This window comes from Lepidochelys kempii, chromosome 1, assembly GCF_965140285.1.
Source record: "Lepidochelys kempii isolate rLepKem1 chromosome 1, rLepKem1.hap1, whole genome shotgun sequence".
Classification (NCBI taxonomy): Eukaryota; Metazoa; Chordata; order Testudines; family Cheloniidae; genus Lepidochelys; species Lepidochelys kempii.
The window spans coordinates 199,614,229-199,635,683 of record NC_136380.1 but is presented as its reverse complement, the minus strand read 5'-3'; the positions used below and the strand labels follow the sequence as shown (position 1 = coordinate 199,635,683).

Here is a 21,455-nt window from a genome sequence, read left to right as displayed (position 1 = left end):
CCCTCTGGGGCACCTGGTATTGGCCATTGGCGGAAGACAGGATACTAGGCTTGATGGACCTTTGCTCTGATCCAGTGTGGCCTGTCTTACGTTCTTAAGGTCAATGAAAAACTGGGTGAAAGACTGTACTCAAAGAGTAGCTATCAACGAATGGTTCACTGTCAAACTGGGAGGGTATATTTAGTAGGGTCCCATAGAGATCAATCATGGGACCAGTACTATTCAATATTTTCATTGACTTGGATAATGGAGTGGAGAGCATGCTTACAAAATTTACAGATGACACCAAGCTGCAAGGTTGCAAGTACTTTGGACAATAGGATTAGAACTCAAAATGACTTTCACAAATTGGAGAATTGGTCTGAATTCAACAAGATGAAATTCAATAAAGATAAGTACAACGTATTTTACTCAGGAAGGAAAAATCAAATAAACAACTACAAAATGGGGAATAACTGGCTAGATAGTTGTACTGCTGAAAAGAATCTGGAGGATACAATAGATCACAAACTGAATATGCACCAACAATGTGATGCAGTTGCAAAAAAGACTAATATCATTCTGGAGTATATTAACAGGAGTGTTGAATGTAAGCCATGGGAGGTAATTGTCCTGATCTACTTGACAATGGTGAGGTCTCAGCTGTAGTACTGTGTCCAGTTCTAGGTGCTACACTTTAGGAAAGATTTGGACAAATTGGAGAGAGTCCAGAGGAGAGCAACAAAAGGTTTACAAAACCTGATCTATGAGAAAAGGTTAAAAAGAACTGGGCATGTTTAGTCTTGAGAAAAGAAGCCTGAGGGGGACCTGATAACAGTCTTCAAATAAGTTACAGGCTGTTACAAAGAGGATAGTGATTGACTATTCTCCATCTCCACTGACAGTAGGAAAAGAAGTACTGGGCTTAATCTGCAGCTAGGGAAATTTAGGTTAGATATTAGGAAAAACTTTCTAACTGTAAGGGTGGTTAAGCTCTGGAAGAGGCTTCCAAGGGAGGTTGTGGAATCCCTGTCGCTGGAGGGTTTTAAGAACAGGTTGGACAAACACATTTGGGATGGTCTAGGTTTACTTAGTCCTGCCTAGTATGACCCGATGTCCTGATTTTATAGGGACAGTCCCAACGTTTGGGGCTTTGTCTTATATAGGTGGTGCCTATTGCCCGCCACCCCCTCCGGATTTTTCACCCTTGCTATCTGATCACCCTAATCCTGCCTCTGCGCAAGGGGATGGATGGACGACATGATCTACTGAAGTCCCCTCCAGCCGTACAGCTCGGTGCCATTTCTAGCGAGAGCAGGGGGGGAGTTGCCCGGTGCCCTGGGCCAAATATCCAGCCCTTCCCCAGGGGCAGATCAGAAATGGTGCAGGCAGGCAAGGAGCACTGGACACGCCCGGCACGAGCAGAGCAACTGCAAGGCACCTTGTGCTCCAGCTGCGTGCGCAGCGGGCACCGCGCGCCGGGGACCGGGGGGCGGGAGGGGGCGGGGAGCAGGTTTCTTCATCAAGAAACACGCACAAGACCCGGCCTCGGGGTGGGACGGGGCGTCCCACGGGGTGTGTAGGCGGGGGAGGGCAAGGAGGAGTTCTCGCCAGGTCTCATTGGTTGGCTTCCCACCAATGACCTGCCCCCTTAGCTTTGCCCGCCTCTTCCCCACCATTCGAAAGCTGAGGGCCCGCGCAGAGAGAGACGGAGAGATTGGAGGGCTGTGCCCCGCTGCGATTGGCTGGCCATCCTCCCGCCCCGCTCCTACTGGCCACTGTGTCAGTGACGAGGCCGGATCCATATGTCGGATTGGCTGACTCCCAGAGCGGGGGCGGGGCCGGCGGGACGCGTTTCCCGGAGACTCTGCCGGGGCCGGGACCGCGCGGGGGCTTTGAGGCCTGGGGATGGAGGCGGTGCGGTGCGCGGGGCACGGTGAGGGGCGGAGCCGCCGTGACATGCCTGGGGGGCTGCGGGGTCCCCCGGGTCGGGCTGGGCTTTTCTGAGGCGGCCTCCCTGGGCCCGGGTTTCTTCTTTTTTTTCCCCGGGGGGGGTGTGTCCCTGGCGCGGGGTCCCCAAACTGGGCGTGGGGGGGGTCTCCTGGGGCTGGGGGTATCCCCGGGGCTGGAGGAGCGCCCTAGCCCCGGGTCTCAGAGTGGAGCGGATGCTGGGAGGCTGAGTCTCACAAGGCTGCTTTTCTTCCCCCCCCCCCACCAGGGTCTCTCTGTTTCCTGAAAACAGGCGTCTGCGATGGGCCAAACAAAGGGAAAAGCTTCTACATGTGCGGGGTCCAGGACCAGGCGCCCTGCGGATTCACCCTCCCTGCACAGTAGGTTTAGGGACTCGGAGGTTCCTGTTCTGCACACGTACTCGCCCCATCCTCTGGGGTGATGCTGAGCTGTCACGGCACAGCCTGGGATGCGGTGTGTGTCACCTTAGGTTTTCCAGTGTTGGATCCGCTCTCAGATTACATTATAACAATATTCATTACTAAGCAAAGGCAGCTGCTGTATATTTGTTCTGAGGGGCATTGCAGTTTAAACATATAATCTGAGTGTGGAACGGATTTATAGGAAGGCAGAAACATCCTAATCCCCACAGAGAGCCTGTAGAGTATCCTATTATTTAATGTTTTTATTATCATAGTTCCTAGGAGCTCTAGTCAGAGGCCAGGACCCCATTGCACTAGCTGTGGTACAAACACAGATCAAAAAGATGGTCTCTGACCCAAAAAGCTCACAGTCTAAGACTAAGATAAGTGATACAGATAAGTGAGGGAAACACAAAGGAACAATGCGATAATAGTCATCATGATAGGCAGCAGACTGATCACACCAACTGATTAACAGTTATCAACTTTTTTGTAGTCATGGTAAAGGAGATATGTCAGGATGTAAAATGTCAGCCTGTATCTCCAACTAGCCTACACACCTTCAACTCGGATGCCCATATGCATCATATATACTCATCATGGGTTACAAAATGCTGTGGTTTGTAGATGTAGCCATAGACCATCCTGCAGTTCACCCACAGATTAGCTAGTAATATCAATATCTTGCCTCTTAATCTTTCTATATAGAAACCAGAGATTCAATTGTCTCCCATCTTGACTACCCCTTTATAAATTATACCAAAACAATACAGAAGACCTGAGTTAATCATGGGTTCAAGAAAACCACTGTTTTTGTTACATAAATGGCATTTCGTGTCTTAAGTGCTGGAAACTAAGAGAGAGAAGGGATTAGCTCTTTTATTAATTTTAAGTGAATTGGGGGCTGTTTGGGGAGCCCCGACAATGAGCTGTTAGTTCGGTGAACCTGACCTCCTACATGTCTCTGAACGAAGGTGTCTTTGAGATCTTCCTCTAAGGATTTTGCCTTAAGCATTTGTTTCTGCTATTGCTCTTACTCAGACAGCTCAAATCTTTTCCCCCCACCTTCAGCCTTCCTGCTTCCTACTGCTTGATCCATGAGAAGTACATGGTGGAGCTGCAAGTTCTGATTCAGCAACAGGACAGAGAAGAATACAAGTAGGTTTGTCCAAAGGGAACATGTACAGCATGTAATTCCTATTAATTTGAAAAGTTAGGATAACTCTTCCTTCTTGTGGCAGCACAGCCTGATCACTATCCTGCTTGGTATATACATTTCTGCAGGTTTGCATATTATTTTTCAAATATGGCAGGTTCCAGTTCCTAAGAGCATAGAATGTAAATATCTGGATTGAGGTGGGATGTCTTTGTTGTACTGAAATTGGCATCATTTTAAAACAGTCTGACTCTTACAACGTTAAATTGTAGATATCATTGGATGGATTGTATGTGTGTTGGACACTGCAAGGCCTACAAAAAGCAGCTCCCAACAAAGTTCAGTTTCTATTGGCTAGACATAGTTTGTATAGATAGTAAACAGTGATGTGATATAAGAATTTTATTGGCATGAGTTTGTGATGATCACATTAATCGTGCGTGCTAAAGCCATTTCTGAGTTATCCAGATCATCAGAAACAAGTGCTGGTATAACTTTTATAGAGTGTCATCCTGTAGTCTCTGTATGACACACATGTTACAGGAAAATCTATTTTAGGAACATTACAGAGATTTAAAAAAATCATAGTACTATTTTTTGTGTCCTTGTGCCTGTGTCTTGGTCAGCATGAGTCCAAATGGGCTGAGCTCAGACAGAGAGAATTAACACTAATAAATGGTGTAAAATAGAATCCTGTACATAAAAATGTCATAATTTAGTCTAGCTCTGGCCAGCCCAGGACTAAAAATGAGAGCCAGGTCCCACTAGAAAGGCTCAGCTCTCCCCTTCAGTGATGTCAATATCCCATTTCTAGTCCTGCTGGGCCATTGGATATTGGACACTAAAGTTGTCACTGGCCCAAGATCATTGTAGGTCTCTGACATGTATGGTTTTTGAGGGAAATTCTACAGTAGGGGTGGGGAGGAAACATTTGTTTGGCAGATTAATGATGTTTGTTTGTTTAGCATCAACTGTTTGAAGCTGCTCAGCAGTTGGAAATGTTAAAATAAATCCTGGGGAGTTGGATTATTTGGCAGGTGTTACAGTTATGTGATAAATCACACAGGTGTGTGATTATTAATCAGATGCTACCCCAATTTGTCACATGGGTATTTCTGTCATATAGGTGATAGATCTATATGTGAATGTATAGATACAATCTATATGCAAGTTAATGCTACTTGTAGTTTTGACATTGATTTAACATATTTTTGTTAATTGCTTGTGCACAGTCTCCTATGAGATGGGTATTAACCCTTTTTACGGTTAGGAAACTTGAGTTTAAGAAGTTAAGCAAGTAGGTGGTGGAATGGAACCCAATTTTCTGACTCCCAATGCCTTCCTTGAAAAACTTAAACAAGGCTTTCTTATCATTGTTCTTCCATTTTTTGATTCATTTATTCAATAACTTTCAAAATTTTGGCTCCTTTCATGTTAAGAACCAACTTATTCTATTCAGTGATCCAATTATTTACTTGTAACAATGTCATGTTATCATAAAAGGTTTTTCTTTGGTACAATTATTTATTTATATTTATATCCCACATAAGCTCTCAACATGTGTTCAATTAAAATTCACAATGATTAAATAGAAAACAGCTGCAATCCAGTAAAAGCATCTCACAGAGCTCTGTTTGTCAGCTGCCAAATTAAAAAAGAAGCCTCCCTCTTATTCCATAGCCAAACGCCTTCCTTTCCCCACCGCCCCCGGCTTCAGAGAAATGCATTGCACAGCCCATCTCTTAAAAGGCAAAGAAATTTGGGCTTTGGTAAACCATGAGGGGTTCCCAAGACTTTGATCATAATCAATGACTGAATCGTGTTGAATGTTCCGTGTCACCACACCTTCAGTTTTTGTTTCAAGACAAGAGAGGAACTATAAGCAGAGGAAATGAATGTATCCAGAGGATTTTAATATTATAGAAAGCTATGCATTGGGCAGTTACTAAATTTGATCTTGTTTATTTTTCCAAAGGTCTTGAGCGATATACTAAATGCAGACAAATCCCTGTAAAGTGCAGATCCAGAGAGTCTGTCTGGGACACTGCCTGTGCAAACTGAATTTGTAAAGATTCTCTGTGATGGAACATACTGGTATATGTGTTAAACTTGCTTTCGGAGCTCATGGTTTCTTTTATTGTCTACTAGGCTATACTATCGATGCCTTAAAAGTAAGATGGAAGGGAAGAGGTGGTGTGGGAGCATCCCATGGCAGGTACATGTGTGTCATTTATATTTAAGCTCTCTGTTGCTCACAGCATGCAATTGTTTACATTTGTCCACTATGCAACCTGTAGTTCAACCTGCGACGGGCTATCGGTTCCAGCGTGCAATGCTCCATCTGGATTTCAGGTGTCAAGCCGCTGTTCTTAAAATGAAATATTTCACGCAGGGGCCTCTCTTTACAGGCTTAGATAAAACTAACTGCCTCAGACCAAAGTACAGGGAGTACTCTGGATTGTGGGCAACTTGGGTTCAGTATCCAGCTGTGGTCTCTTCTCTTTTTCCCCCTATCCCCATTCCCAGAGGCTGCATGGTTGATGAGACATCCTGCTTAGTCCCTGGGGCAGTGGGTGCAAGGAATCAGCTTTATGCTTCTCATTAGTGCCTTCTACAGCCAGGCACTTACTAGTACTTGAACAGAAGGATGGCGGCTCTGACACAGCCTAGCTGGAGTTATGGGAAGGGTGATATTCCCAGAATCTGATCTTTCTTGAGTGGGTTATGGCATGGTTGAGGGTGTGGATGGGGTAATATTCTTTCCTAATTCATGTTCTAAAGAATAATTTTATTTGCATATTTTGCAGGATTCCAAAGCCATCAAACCGCCAGTAGATGCAGAATCCCAGTATGCATCAGAGCTATTCCTTAATCCCAATGGTCAGCGAAATCCATTCAAAGTTCTAGACAAGAATTGTGAACTGTCCTCCTGGAAGCTACTTAATAAAGGCAACAGGGAAAAAAATAACATCGAAGGAGGGAAACAGAAGGAAAAGAGAGAGCAGGCATTAGATAAAAAGAAGGAGGAGAAACTGACATCTGAATCCCAGATGGGAAGAGAGCATCCAGTGGGAATGAAGATTAAGAAAAAACAGTCTGGGGAGAAGAGGAGTGACACAGAACTTGGGAAGGGAACAGGGACCAGAGCTAAATCAAGTCAGTCTGAGGCTCAGAAAGAGAGAAACCTTTCTGGGGATAAACAAAAATACGGCACCAGTGGAGAGTCTGAGAAACCCTCTGAGCAAATAGAGGAGGAGGCATGTGCGAAGCCAGTGAAAGATGCCTTGCATAGAGAAAGGAAACTGAAGCCTTCATCCCCAAGCCTTGACAGCCAAAAAACAAGCACTGAGCCACTGAGAGAGGAGCAGCTCAGAAAGGGAGACTCAAAAAGCAACAGGGGCAAAGGAATAGAAGTGAAGGTAGATGCTGGTGGGAAGGCTAGAGAGAAGAATGTGACACCCAGAGAGTGTGTGATTTCCCAGGAGGCTACAGACTTGTCAATACCATCAGCATTGCTCCAAGTGCCCTCTGAAGGAGGCCCAGTTGCACAGCCAGCACCATCAAAGGCAGGAATAGTGCCAGGGGAGCGAAAATATGTAACTCAAAATACTAACAGTGATGAAGGTGAAATTGTGTTTGTTTCTTCCAAGTTGGGCAAAGACCAACCTGATGGGTCAGTATTGGATTTGCAACAGGGGGAGGTTCGTGAGAGAACATCTGGGAAGAGTGAGCAAAGGATTTTCTCTTCCTCTTCAGGAGTTGCAACATCTTTGCAAAAGGAAGAAACCCTGGACACCAAAGCCCTTCAGAACCATCTTACAGTCCAGCTGAAACAGAAAAAGGTTGTTGTTTCTATTATACACTTCACTTTTGCTCTTCCCAGTCTCGAGGCAGCTGTTTGCATCAGCTCAGTCAAAACTAATAACCCCTACCGAGCAGTATATGTAAGGCAGTACTCTCTGGAGTACTTAGAGAAAGGTGATCACTTCAGGCTTCTGAAAACTCAGGCTAGACACAAATCAGTTGGATCTATATACACTTAAAACACTGTGTGAGAGAACTTCATATCCTCTAGCTTGGGGGTACTTAGTATTTTCTTCTCTGAGGGCCATGTCAGCAGCATATGGGCTGCACCTTAGGCTGTGTCTACATAGCAGCTGAGGGAGCGCTTTCCAGAGTGAGTAGACACGTGCTATCTCCGCTCGACCTAGCGTACTACAGATAGTCGTGTGGCTGCAGTGGGATGGGCAACAGCTAGGGCTAGTTCCGCAAATCCGTACCTGGGGTCAGGCAGGATTGTACTTAGGAGACTAGCCTGAGTGCTATTTGCAACTTTGCTTGAGAAGTGCTAGTACATGTCTGTCTACCTATTTTGGGAAGCACCCAAAATTGCATCAAATGGAGGAGACTGCAGCCATGTTCACTTTTTAAAAGTTTGGTAATACTTTGGAAAAATGACTTTAAAAAGACATCGTGGAGAATATTTATGATTCCAGCTTTGCATGCTTACTCTGGGATGGAGAAAACAAGATGTGTTCTTTCGCTTTTGTTCATAATTACTAATTATAAAGATCTGAAAACTTAGAAATTCTGTTGATCCCGCATAAGTCAAAATAGAATTTAGATCTCGCTACTAGAACTATTGCTTCTGTTGGATAACATGGTGTAGAAAGGAGTAAAAATAATGAATAAAGAAAGCAATCTAGACTTAGTGCCTTGGAGAGCTGTTGAGATCTTTAGGCTATGCTGGTTGTGTTCCCCTTCTCATAATCTTAGGGAATCAGGGGTTCCTAATTCCCCTCCCCTAAAATTTAATAATAGTTATCTTATTTTCTGGTTAAAGATGCTCCAGAGATTGATATAATCCTTATACGAACTACGTTACACTTACAAATATTTTGGAGATTGCAGAATTAGGTTAAAATATCTGACTTCCTAGAATGCAAGTCTTACCCTTTTTACTTTTGACTGTTCTGTGTAGAGGAGACTGGTTGGAAGTAGTTGGGGGTGGATATCAGTACCAAGTAGATAAGACATGGATTTTTGGGTTTTGTTTTTCAGAGCACTTTGGCGACAGTGAATCTTCAGGCCCTACCGGATAAAGGCGAAAGATTATTAAAGCAAGTGCAGGGTTTGGAAGCTGCGCTCAGTGCTCTCAGCCTCTCAACAGCAGAAAGTGCAGAGGCAGGTAAGAGGATTGGTCAGTATTTTGCCAAGTGGTGTGTCCGACTACAGTGTGTACATAAGGTATAAGTTCATACATGGTGTGTTGCATATATAGAGCCATGGGAATGCTAGGAAGCTGGACACAGCATATTAATTGAAACACCTGAAAATGAATGAAGGAATGTATTAAAGTTGATTATTTTATTTTTTTAAATTTTTTTTAATTGAGAGGTGGTTTTCTCTCATGACTTGAGCACATGACTAGACTCCAGAATTTCTGGATTCTGTTCCAGTTCTGCCAGTACTTGACTGTATGACTTAAGGCAAATCATGTACGTCACCTGTGTCTAACTGACCAGTATCCTAAGGGTTAACTTTTTCTCTCTGTTGAGAACCTTACTTTTTGTACAAGGTATTTCAATTATTTTGCCTCAGGTGTACAATGTACTAAACTTCATCTGCCATTTTGTAGCCAGATGTGGTTGAGCGGATACTTTTGGAGTTTCTTCACAATCCTGTATGCTAATTCACTAACCTAATTAACTGTATTAATCACCTGTGGATGAGATGGACCCTCTCAGATTCACTGGGCCATTTGTTCCTGGGCACTTGTACATGCTGAGAGTGTCAAGAAGGACACCCCTTGTAACATGGACAGATCCTCTGGGAACAGAACTGAGACTCCCATGTCTCAAATACGCCACTGAATGGTCCTTGTTAAGTGAAACCTTTTGGTCCCTTCTCCACTGTGCCACACTTGAAATGTTGACCTAAAGCTGAGAGACTACAAAGTCCATTGCCGAGCGATTAACCTTGAATGTTTCCCTTCTCAAACAGGGAACAGTGTGAGTAGTGACAATCAGGAAGAATCTCTGTGCAACCCATTCAGCAGGACGACCACTGAACCATCCAAGTCTGTGCATCTGAAAAACCCACAGCCATTCCAGGATCCTCTTGCTAAAACCTCTCTAGGATTGCATGGCTGCAGCTCAGCTCCCTCTCTGGGACCCAGTCAATACTACAGTAGTGTCTATGGAGGTAAGGTTGAGTGGGCAGCAAGAAACTAGGCCTACTTGCTAGCTAGCAGTTGGCTTTTTTCAGATTAGGTACCATAATCAAGCAGCAGTTTGGAGGGAATCCTAAACTCTGTGGATGAGCAAGAGCTTATTCCAGTAAATTTCTAGTTGCTTTCTTCCATAGAATCTTAGTGTAGAGAAAAGTACAATGAGGTATCTTGAGGAGTAAATCCTGATAGAAGGAATATCTGGGTACATCGGGGAGTCAGAAACTTTGCTTTATTTTGTTAGGTTGGTTTCTGGCAAACTGCTGACGTGGTCCTTCATTAAGCAGAGTATAGATCCCAGTATGCTATTCTCCATCCTGAACCAAGTGGAGAACTCCGTGGGTAGGTGGGTTTGGTGACCTATAAGATATATGAAAAAAGTTAGCTCTATGTTGCCCATGGGGATTAGGCAGTGTGATCAAATACTAATTCCTTGCAGGGTGGTTTGATTTAAATCAAGGTTATTTAAAACAGCAAGCCGGAAATCTTGATTTAAATCATCAGTTTAAATTTTGTTTTGCATTGTACTCTTTAGTTTTTCTAAAGAAAGGATTCTTATTGGTTGGTAACCATTAAAACATGTTTATTTGCAACTAAATATAGCTTTTACACTACACTTTGTCCTTTTTTCCTCTCTATATCTATACACATTTATTTAAGCATTTATATAGCTTAATTTACATTTATTCAGATGCATAATTCATCATTTTTAATAAAAATTTAAAAATTAAGAATTTCTTATTTACTCGATTATGATTAATTTTACTTGTGATTTGTGTTAAGCTCTGTTTGGATGGAAATTCAAATTCAGTCAAAAATACACAAAAGCACCATTTAATTTTTTTATTAAATAAAACTAAAATGTTCTGGATACATAAGAAAAAAATTCATCAAAATTTATTAAAGCATGTTTTGCATTTAAAACTGATTTATTAAACAAAGGAAGTATTATCTGTAGTTAGTGAATTGAACTGATTTGTTTCTGGTCACCATGTCCTTCCAGATTTTAAAGCTAATAGATCTCATCCTCTAACACCTAGTTTTTATTCATGGATTGGAAGAGGGGAAAACAAACGTTTCTGTTTTTTCAACACCCAGTTGGTTTCTTAAGGTTTGAAGAACTAGATGAATAAACTGAAATGAAGAAAATATTCTTTTTGCACCTGCTGACAAAAGCTGGTTTAGCACTTCAACAAACTCTGGCTCCAGGTGCTTAGCCAGTAACTTCCACTAGTTCAATGGTTTGATTTTTTTTGTCTTTAAAACTTGGCAGCAGACATGTACTGCTTAATGTTTTTTGTTAATGTTTGCTTAATGTTTATTTTTACATGATTTTAATAGATTTAAGCTTTAACCTGTGTTGTCAATTTCACATTTAAGTTTTTTTAAAAATAAACCTCTATTTAACTTAAATTAAAAAATAAAACAATCAATTTTTAATCACACTCATCCATGTTTGTTACCAGGGAGGTGCACTGTGGTGTTTTCTGGAAGCCTGTAGCCATTTAACCATGCCTTTTAGCCTCTGAGCTTATTAGTGGGAATTAGTGCTATAAACAGTGCTCGTTCACTGTGCTGCCTTTTCCTAGCAAGCGCCAGTGTGCAGGGATTGTACGGAGGCAGAATGACTGAAGATCGACTCAGGGCAGTGCACAGTGCCACAAGTGATGCCATTAACCATCTTCACAGATCTCTAGAATCCTGCCCCACAGAGGAGACTGTGGCTGAGGACCCATCTGGGTTGAAGGTGAGCCAGTAGCAAGAGAGAGCAGTACTCAATTTGATTCACAGTTTCATGTAATCTCCATTATGAAACATAATGTCAGGGATTATGCTATAAAATGGGCAATTCCAACGTATTACCTATTCCTAGACAAATGTACTGCCTTATGTATACTGTTCCACTTAAGCCAAGAGGTGCATCAATAAAAAGCAGAGGTTTGTCCTTCGCTCCTATCATTTTTTTGTAGGAAGAGCAAACTGCAGTACTGCGAGTGACGTATGAATCTTCAGTTTTACCAGAAGACTTTTAGCGTTCTGTCAGCTACATTGGAACCTTATCACTTTTCTTCTTCTCTAAGATTGTAAAGTCTTTGGGATAGAGGCCATGTCTATGTATGTATTTACAGAGCACCTAGCACAATGGGGCTCTGATCCTGATTCTCTGGGTGCTGCTTTAGTCTAAATATGACATACAAAAACTATGCTGAAATAATGTTGTTTAGGATGTAAAGTCACTTACTCGACAGTTAGGAAATGCCAGATTAAGGCTGCCTGGACAACCATAATTCAGCCCCCTTGTGTGTATGCATTATGATACAGTTCTTAATACATAATCACATATGGTTTTTTCCCTGCAGGAAAATAACTTGAGATGGTTTGAATAGTGAGTCTGGCACTAGTGAAAGGTGTTAAGTGAACAAGCTTAGAGACTGAAGTTCTCTGTCTTTACATGGCATGAGTAGTACAGTGCATATCTCTTCACAGTTCTTCTACTACTCATTCTTCCTCTGATCATCATCTTAATTGCGATCCTCTGTGCTGGTCTCAGACACAGCTGCCCACTTCTTATTCTTTTTGTATGTACTCTAACCTACCATAGAATTTAGCCCAAGCTGTGTTGTAGATTAGAGCACTCCCTATGGAATAGACAGTGAAGGGTGGTAAGTACAGTTAGCTCCCAAATTTTGCAGATATGTGCTGCAAAGCCTTTTAGCAATTCATAGTTTCATAGAGTTTAAAGACTGAAAAGATCATTAGATCATCTAATCTGACTTCCAGTATGTCTCAGGCCATTAAATTTCACCCAATTACCTCTGTATTGAGCCCAAAGCATAACTTGGCTAAAGCACATCTTTCAGAAAGGCATCCAGCCTTTGAAGACTCCAAGAAATGGGGAATCCACCCTTGGTAATTTGTTCCAGTGGCTAGTCACCCTCACTATTTTAAAAACTTGTGCCTTATTTCTAATTTGAATTTGTCTGGCTTCAGCTTCAAGCCGTTTGTTTTTGTTAACACCTTTCTCTACTAGAATAGAGAGCCCTTTAATATCTGGCATTTTTTCTCTGTGAAGGTACTTATATGCTGTAATCAAGTCACCTCTCAATCTTTTTGATAAGCTAATTTTTCAACATCCTCTTTTAAAATGTGGATATCAGACTTGTGTGCAGTATTCCAGTGTCAGCCATACCAATAATGTGTACAGAGATAAAATCACCCATATACTCACTACTCCCATGTTTATATAGCCAAAGATCACATTAGCCCTTTTTGCCACAGTATTGCACGAACAGAGTCTGGGGAACCAAAAGAAAGTCTGTCCCTGCTGGGCAGATTTAATTGTCATTCTTTAATCCTCATGAAGAACTATAGTGACAGCTACTCTATAAAAATGCTGATAGCTATGCCATTGCCAACTCTCTGCCACAATCAGATGACTATTTCATTATTAAAAATAGCTTTTTTCCTTACTCAAGTACAGAAATCAGTCCTATATAGTAGAGGAATACTAAGAGAATGAATAAATGGTCAAACTTGACCTCCTCCAACATTATTAGAAGTTGATGGTTGATAAATGTAGTTAGTCATGAAAAAATTCCTTTACTCTCAATAACACCTCAGATTTCCACTACAGGTCATATGATAAATTAGTTTGGATGCTTATACAATAATATAACATACAGGGTCAGAAGTTGCATTATTTGCTAGACATGATTCCCAAGGATAAAAACTCAATTATTGTTTTTTAAACTTTCCTACACTGGATAGATCTGTTTCTCAGACGGTGATCTCTTTCATAGTAAAATAAAGCTTTTAAAATGACATGCTCATAAAAGATCTTTCATATTTCTTTACAAATATTGTACATTTAAAAATTTCTTCCAGCTTGTTTGTGAAGTACTAGCACAAGTTAATCTGTCTTGTAACATTTATAGTGTCTTGCTATTGCAAAAAGTCTGATCTCAGAGTAACTAGTACCACTCTGAGATGTTTGTATTGGTTTGGAAAGAAAACTGACAGACAAGTGCTGAGTGTACAGTTGCCCTAAAACAGAACTTGACTGTTTGATCAACTTGGCATTGAGGACAGAAATGTCTGAGAGCAATGTCTCTGAACGGCAATTACACTTTACATTCCGTACTTAATCTTTTCAGATCCCATTGTTGCTGCACCAGAAGCAAGCACTTGCATGGCTACTCTGGAGGGAGAGTCAGAGACCCTGTGGAGGAATTCTGGGTAAGTAACATCATAATGCAATGTATCAGTTTGGGGTGCATTTTTCTGGCAAGAACATGCCTTGTAATTAATTCTCCACCATGGTGGCAGTGGTGAAAGCGTATTTTAGTCAGGATCCATTTCCTGGAGAATCCTGGTTTCCTTGTCTCCCATCCAGATATGGGTCAGCAGCCCATACCAAATCATAGCTTACAGTAGTAAGTTCTTCAAGATCAACAAATATCATACTATGTTACTTGGGAGTTTGATTTGGTTCAGCATAGATTTGAGCTATGCAGACTCATTCCATGCCATAATCTTGACTTTCCCTCTTCTTTTTCTTCCAGCAGATGATATGGGCCTGGGGAAGACTCTAACAATGATTGCACTCATTCTGGCCCAGAAAAGGCTAGAGAAGGGGAAAGGAAAGGAGAAGAAATTGGAAATGTGGCTGTCGAAACACGGTATAGAACAATTATACTGCAAAACAGTGCTGGTACTTCAAGTGTCTGGGCTCTCTAAAAGATTGCACTGTGTGTGGGCAACATGCGTTGTGGTACCTGGATGGTCCAAGTCTGACCCACAGTGTGCTACAAAGTGGCTGCCCTACACTTGGCTCTGGAGGTGCAGCCTGCAGAAAGTGTATTCTGGGATCATAGTGCTCCACTCAATCAGGATAGAGATGTGAATGCTGGGATTTGTAGTCTGTCTCCATTTAGCCAGGATTAAGGCAGATGCATACTGCTCCATTATGTGCAAGTAATATACAGTCTTGCCCTTGGATATGTATGCAGCTCCTTCTGAAGTCAGTGAGTTGCACGTGAATATCAGAAGGCTACATTTTTCCCTTATGTTTGCCCCTGGGATTTCTGCAAGCTGTTAAATGTGCCCCTTAGTTGGGTGGAGTTTAGTAACTGTGTGTGGGGGGCCATAGTCTGCCCATCTGCCTGCCTGCCCAGTATGTAGGAACTACAGGTCTTTCTTAAATCTTTGTTGGATGTTATGCTATTTGGTTGGTCAAAGTCCTAGCAAGATTGCTAAGGATGTGTCTGTGAGAAATCCAAACACTGCTATAGAACTCACCTATTACCATTTACCCTTGGAGATATTCTTGGGATCCAAATGACTATTAGTTTGTGGGGGGTTTTGTGTGTAATTCCCCACCCCTCCTTGAATCTCAGTAAGGAGGATTCTGCCAGCACTATGTGGTACAGAGAACTAAAAACACCATTCCATCTCTGAGGGTGAGGGAAAGAATTCCCTATGGCAGGGGTGGGCAAACTATGGCCCACGGGCCAAATCTGGCCCCTCAGGGCTTTGGATGCGGCCCGCGGATTTGCCACCCGTGTGGTTCTGTGGGCCCCGTGCCGCTCCGGGAAGCAGCTAGCACCACGTCCCTGGGGAATGGGGTGGCAGAGGGCTCCGCGCGCAGCTCCTGCCTGTGGGTTCCTTCCCCGAAGCTCCTATTGGCCGGGAATGGGGAACCGCAGCCAATGAAAGCTTTGGGGGAGGTACCCACAGGTGCGCAGAGCCCTCTGTGCCCCCTCCCCCAGGGGGCCGCAGGGACATGGTGCTGGCCACTTCCTGGAGTGGTGTGAAGTCGGAGCCACCTGCCCTGGCCGCAGTGCGGGCCGCTGCTGCTCCGGAGCTGCTCCAGGAAAGCAGTGCTGGGCTGGAGCCCACGCCCCCTGCCACACCCCATACCCTCCCTGCACCCTAATCCCCTGCCCTGAGCCTCCTCCTGCACCCCTCCCTGCACTCCAACCCCCTGCCGCACCTCTCCTACACACCTCCCTGCACCACTGCCCTGAGCCGCCTCCTGCACCCCAACCCCCTTCCCTGAGTCCCCTCGTACATTGTGCACCCCTCCTGTGCCCCAGCCCCTTTCCCTGAGCTCCTTCCTGCACACCGCACTCCCCCCTGCCCCAGCCCTACATTCATGGCCCTGCAAGCAATTTCCCCACCCCGATGTGGCTCTTGGGCCAAAACGTTTGCCCACCTCTGCCCTATGGGTGTTTAATCTATACTTAGTTTTGAAGCATAGAAGCTAGGTAATGTTATGCATATCTTGTACTAAAGCAAGTGGAGATTGCATATGTCCTCCTACAGTCTGGGGAAAAAAAAACAAAAAAAACCCCAACCCTGCAGACTTTTCAAGTTCTGATTGCACTGGTGTATCCTGTATGCACACGTGCACAGAACTGACTTGTATACAGAAACGTTCGTTATTAATTTATTTTCTCAGAATGATGGCTCCATCCTTATTTAATTTGTTATGAGTTTTGTTTTTTTTATTCCTCCCAAAAATGTTACCAGGATTTTCTGTGTGTCTTAAGCAATCAGTATTTCTTTTTCCTAAAACAAAACTTAAATATTTGCATAGATGATTTTCATGAGATGTCACATTCTGGCTTTTTTTCCTAGACTTTCAGCATGCTAAAACAGAAATAATTAAGTGTGATAATAAGGCACTTTAGTCTTTCAGTGCTTCATATTGAAATCCTTATTTATTATTCTAGTAAGGCTTCATGCATGAAATTTTTGTTAATGCAAAATAGCAACAAAAGTATGTCAAGTACATGAAAAATAAGCTGAGCTTTAAAATATTTTTGTTTGCGTGTAGTGTTTTTAATATTGTACAGATTTTTCTCCAAAATGTACAACTGCAGGAATACACTGAAGAACTGAAACACTTATAAAAGACACATCTACTTTGCTGAACCATGTGAATGGGAAAAGTGGGCCTGCTCCTCTAAATAGATGGAAGGTTTGGAAAGTCAAGGCAGCTGGTTGGAAAATCCCATGCTAATTGTACTCAAATGAGAAGATTCTGAAATCTCTTCCTTTTCTTGTCTTTCTATTTAAGATTCCTCTGTCGTCCTCTCCCGAGGTACTTTAATCATCTGTCCAGCATCCCTGATCCACCACTGGAAAAAGGAGGTTGAGAGACATGTAAGCAGTGGCAAACTGAGGGTCTGTCTGTACCATGGACCCAACCGGAACAAGCAAGTAGAGGCGTAAGTGCAAAGCCATAGCAATTCTGCGCAGGAGAAGCAAAGCGCTAAGCAGGAGGCTCACTGGCTGAACTGTCTTGGGGAGAAGCTCCCAGCAGTAGAACTGTAGGAGGCATAGGGAGTCAGGATTGATTGAAGTACTGGCTCTTACAGAACAGCATCCTACATGTTCATCCTTGAGTGTTGGTTTTGCTGCCTTGCAGAAGGGGTTCCTGATGGGTCTCATTGCTGACAAGCATGTCTCTTCTTTTTGTACAGCCTCTCTGAATATGACATTGTTGTCACCACCTACCATCTTCTCTCCAAAGAAATTCCCACGAAGAAGGAAGAGGGAGAGGTCCCTGCTGAGGAACATGATGTGGGGGTGAGATACATGCAGTTGACAAGGGGGCTGCTTTATACAGAGAGACTTAAAAATCATACTAGATTGACCTATTATTGTTACAAGAAACACCTAAGATTATTGAACATGGGAAAAATATTACTTTTTCATCCCCCGTTGCTGTGAGAGACTTATACAAACAGGAGAAACTGACTGGAGACAATCAAGTTGTCAAGTGCACAAAGTAAACAGAAAAAGTAGAGTATCTATCCTAAGCTTTGTTACAATAATCATGTTACTTTTAATAGTAGTAACTAACCAGGGCTTGGACTCCAGCCCAAGCCCAAATGTCTGTCCACATTGCAGTTTTATAGACCTGCACCCTGAGGCCCGCAAGCCTGAGTCAGCTGACATGGACCAGCCATGTGTGTGTTCTTGCAGTGTAGATATACACTAAAGTCAAAACTACTTTCAATTGGCTGTATGGTACAGATGAAGTACACTTCAATTCCCTGGGTGCACTTTGTATATGATATTAACTTTTATGCCTTACATCTGTATGCACAAGAGACCCAAATATGTCTCCCGCAGCCATTGGATCTATGTATTTCCACACACTTGTAAATGTAAAATCTCCCCTCATGGATTAATGAGATGGGATTTATCTTTTGGGATGCATTACATTTATCCTTTTGTCATAACCTGGCAAAATTCTGCTTGTCCAGAATGAATATGTTTTTGGGCAGGATATTAAAATACGCATTTTTTTTTCATTATCATCCATAATCATGGTAAAGGACAGCCAAGGACACTTTGATCTGGGGCTAGTAGACTTTCTTGACAGTTTTGCAGAGCTACTTGACTGAAATAAGCAGTGCATGTTATAAAGGGGTGGAGAGAGAACCTCAATAGAAGTGGTGACTGCTAAGACCTCTGCTCACATTTGTGGGGACTTCCACCAGGGAAAGACTTCCTGCCAAAAAAACCCTATCGACTTGTGGCTTTCCAGGATGTGGGGTGTTTTCCCCCCAGCTTCATATAGAATTATAAATTCAAGCCTGCTTTCTCCTCCAGGATACACCATGTCCCTGCTCTCCTCTGCTCCGAGTAGCCTGGGCTCGGATTATACTGGATGAGGCCCACAATATCAAAAACCCCAAAGTTCAGACCTCTATAGCTGTGTGCAAACTGAGAGCCAGTGCCAGATGGGCTGTCACCGGGACGCCTATACAGAACAACCTGCTGGATATGTACTCACTGCTCAGGTAAGCTGACCGCGTGGGAAACAATATAACCCTGGTAACCATAGCTTTGTCTATGGGCATCGTCCAGTCATCTTAAACCAAAGATCCTGGTGTAGAGTAACTTTGCTAGTGGTGGGGATTCCCAATCCGGTTATTCTTTAGTAATTCAATACCACCAAGCAACTTATGGTAGTGCAGATTTCTCAGGTGACTGGATTTTGGCTAGGCTAGTAGTTTTATCTCAGTTCTTTGTATGGTATTAGATTCTACACCTGCAGATAAGGTGGTCCACAGCCTAGTTGCTCTGTATCCTGGGCCATTGACCTATTGCTTATAGTTTTGCTTCCATAAGCAAGGGGGTTAAGTTAGTTATTAATCTATTGTATGTTCTTACAGGAGAATTGAACTGACCATGGCATTGACCTTAATGAACAGCTGTGTTCACTCAACAGTCATTGTTTCTCTCCTGTGGCATTGCTAGGGCTTCATTAAAATGAGGGAGCGTGTGCTTATTACAGTAGTTTCCACCAAATTAGTTACGAATTTAGATGGCTCTGCAAAAAGTGGCTCTAGTTGGGTCGTAAGTGGGTTGAACACTTGTTACTTTTGAAAACAATCAAAAATATCTGGTTTAATCTCTGAGTTTAGCTTCAAGCTGGCTGATTGGAGGGGAACTTTTGCACAAACTTGAGATGAACAGATTGTTTGTTTGTTTTTAGAGAGATGGGAGTTTGAAGCATTAAATGTGATGCCTTTTGGCAAATTCTTATGCTATTTTTCTTTTTGCCATCTTAAAAATAAATGAATAAAAAATGAGGTGTTCAGAGGTATACTAACTAAGAGGAGGTGATCCCTGCTGAACCAACAGCACTGCCCCCTAGCACCATTGGGAGCAAGATTTCTCTGATCATCAGGCAGTTTGTGTTTTAGTGTACAAAGATGTGTCAGTGCTAAGTCTGAATATAGATTCTGTTACTGTTGTGGGCTTTTGTTTGAGGGAATTTGATGTAAACAGAACACAAGGCTGTTTTGGAAGGGAAGCAATCCAATTCTCTTCTGATCTTCTTGAGACTAACCAAAGAACTTCACTTAAACTGGCATTCATTGTCTTTTCTCTCCTCTCCTGGTAGGTTTCTGCGTTGCTCTCCCTTTGATGAATTCAAGCTATGGAAGAATCAGGTAGATAACAATACAAAGAAAGGGGGAGAGAGATTGAGTATCTTAACCAGGAGTCTCTTATTGCGGAGAACCAAGGACCAATTGGACTCGACTGGCAAGCCCCTGGTAATGACCTCTCTCCTCTTCTGGGTGTGGGAAAGGGATCTGTGCCCTCCATGTAGCAATCAGATGGTAGTTTTTCATATACAGGCTTGTCACTCTGCGACTGGTTTTTCCCTTTGTTCTGCAGTTTAGGATGCAAGACCAGACCCTGTCATTCACCAGCAAGGAGGCTTGGCTTCCTCTTCAGGGAAACCAACCCAGCTTCCCAAAATGGAACAAAAAGCTCATTATATATTGTTGTTTTCCTAATGAAGTTAGGAAATTTAAAATATTCTACAGAGCAGAGAGTCAGTGAACTGAATTCTTACATCCAACAAATGGCCAGGTCAGAATGGTGAGCCTGGATACTCTGAGAAGAGAAATAATCAGGTATCAAATTTATCTTATTCAGGCTAGCCGTTCCTACTACTAGGATTTTAACAGCAATGAAATACCAAAGATGGCCTTCCATGGCTACTTACAATTTAAGATAGCAATTGGTTTCCTCTAAGGGATTATTTGGGGTATCTCAGCATACAGAACTTTTTTTTTTTTAAATAAATAATATATATTTTATAAAAGGCTACATCTAGAAAGGTTGTGCAGCTAGCTTGTAGTACCTAACTGTGAACGGTGTACCAAGTAGCTGCTTTCTCAACCCCAGAAATTAGTCATGCCCTAGTAAGCATGTAGCAATTGAGGCTTAGTTGTTTGTTTTGCCTTTTAATACTGACTGATATAAACAGAGCATTTGACTTCCTTTAAACCTGAGTGCTAACCAAGCAGAGCTTAACAGCTCTCTAAACACCCAGTTTGTACCATGATTGCTTTAGGATGATTAGGTTTAGCACAGAAAGAAGGATGCCATTTCCTGAGATCTGTGCTACACTATGTTAACTCTTGGACTAAAAGCTGGGTCAAAATGCAGCAGCACGTTGTTGTTGGTCAGTGACTGGCAGGTGTGATCCTCTTTGGAACTGTAGAGCAGAGGAGAAACCCAGTAGTGAGTCTCAATATTCAAAGAGGAATATAAGGCATCTGATTTCTTTCCATGCAATATATTAGCAAATTAAATGTTTTATAGCTCAGTGTTGCCAACTCTAGTGATTTTTGAGGTTTTGTTATTTTTAGTGTTTTTCCTAAAGCCCCAGCTCCTGGGATCATGATATTGTATGAGAGTCTCAGCTTTAATTTAAAATAAGTAAGTTTCTGGCCCTCATGATTGCAGAGAAAAGCATGAAAATGTGAAGCAAGTATAGCCTAAGGGATGGAAAAACAGAAGGCTAATAAAAAGAACCCAACATTACTTTTTTAATCTTTTTTTATTTTGGTGGGGCTGGACTCAGTTTTTGAATGTTTGGGGTTGGCAATTGTGAGTTCATCCTTAACCTTGCTATTTCTTATGTTAAGAATGCCCGGGAACTTGGCATCTGGAGGGATGAACTACAAGCTGGGGGGAGGGGTTTTCAGCAATGGCGTTGGGGCTGGAGTTGGGTGGGATTGTTGCCTGAGGTGACAAATGTTCAATAATCTCTCTGGCATCTGCTTCCAGAACGATCACCTCACCTCAAATGAGGCATGTTCACTCTTAGCTGTTGAACCTGCAGGGAAGGTGGCTGGGGATGCATGTATGTGGGCTGTAGGGATGCCTATCCAATAGGATT

At 42.6% G+C, this 21,455-nt stretch overlaps 1 protein-coding gene across 3 annotated transcripts in view; it reads left to right on the top strand.

The window, feature by feature from the left end:
* The first annotated feature begins 1,834 nt into the window (after positions 1–1,834).
* Positions 1,835–21,455, top strand: part of TTF2 (transcription termination factor 2) — a 35,053-nt gene continuing 15,432 nt past the window's right edge. For 2 of the 3 annotated variants that reach the window (XM_073307912.2, XM_073307891.2), the window contains exons 1-14: positions 1,835–1,915; positions 2,198–2,309; positions 3,423–3,509; positions 5,656–5,722; positions 6,315–7,349; positions 8,569–8,695; positions 9,511–9,711; positions 11,326–11,483; positions 13,891–13,972; positions 14,299–14,415; positions 16,818–16,968; positions 17,224–17,329; positions 18,362–18,552; positions 19,662–19,815. In XM_073307912.2, the coding sequence (XP_073164013.2) occupies positions 1,888–1,915; positions 2,198–2,309; positions 3,423–3,509; positions 5,656–5,722; positions 6,315–7,349; positions 8,569–8,695; positions 9,511–9,711; positions 11,326–11,483; positions 13,891–13,972; positions 14,299–14,415; positions 16,818–16,968; positions 17,224–17,329; positions 18,362–18,552; positions 19,662–19,815 (2,616 nt within the window). In that variant the 5' untranslated portion in view covers positions 1,835–1,887. The remainder of the gene's footprint in view (positions 1,916–2,197; positions 2,310–3,422; positions 3,510–5,655; positions 5,723–6,314; positions 7,350–8,568; positions 8,696–9,510; positions 9,712–11,325; positions 11,484–13,890; positions 13,973–14,298; positions 14,416–16,817; positions 16,969–17,223; positions 17,330–18,361; positions 18,553–19,661; positions 19,816–21,455) is intronic. The other variant, XM_073307902.2, reaches the window with a different exon arrangement.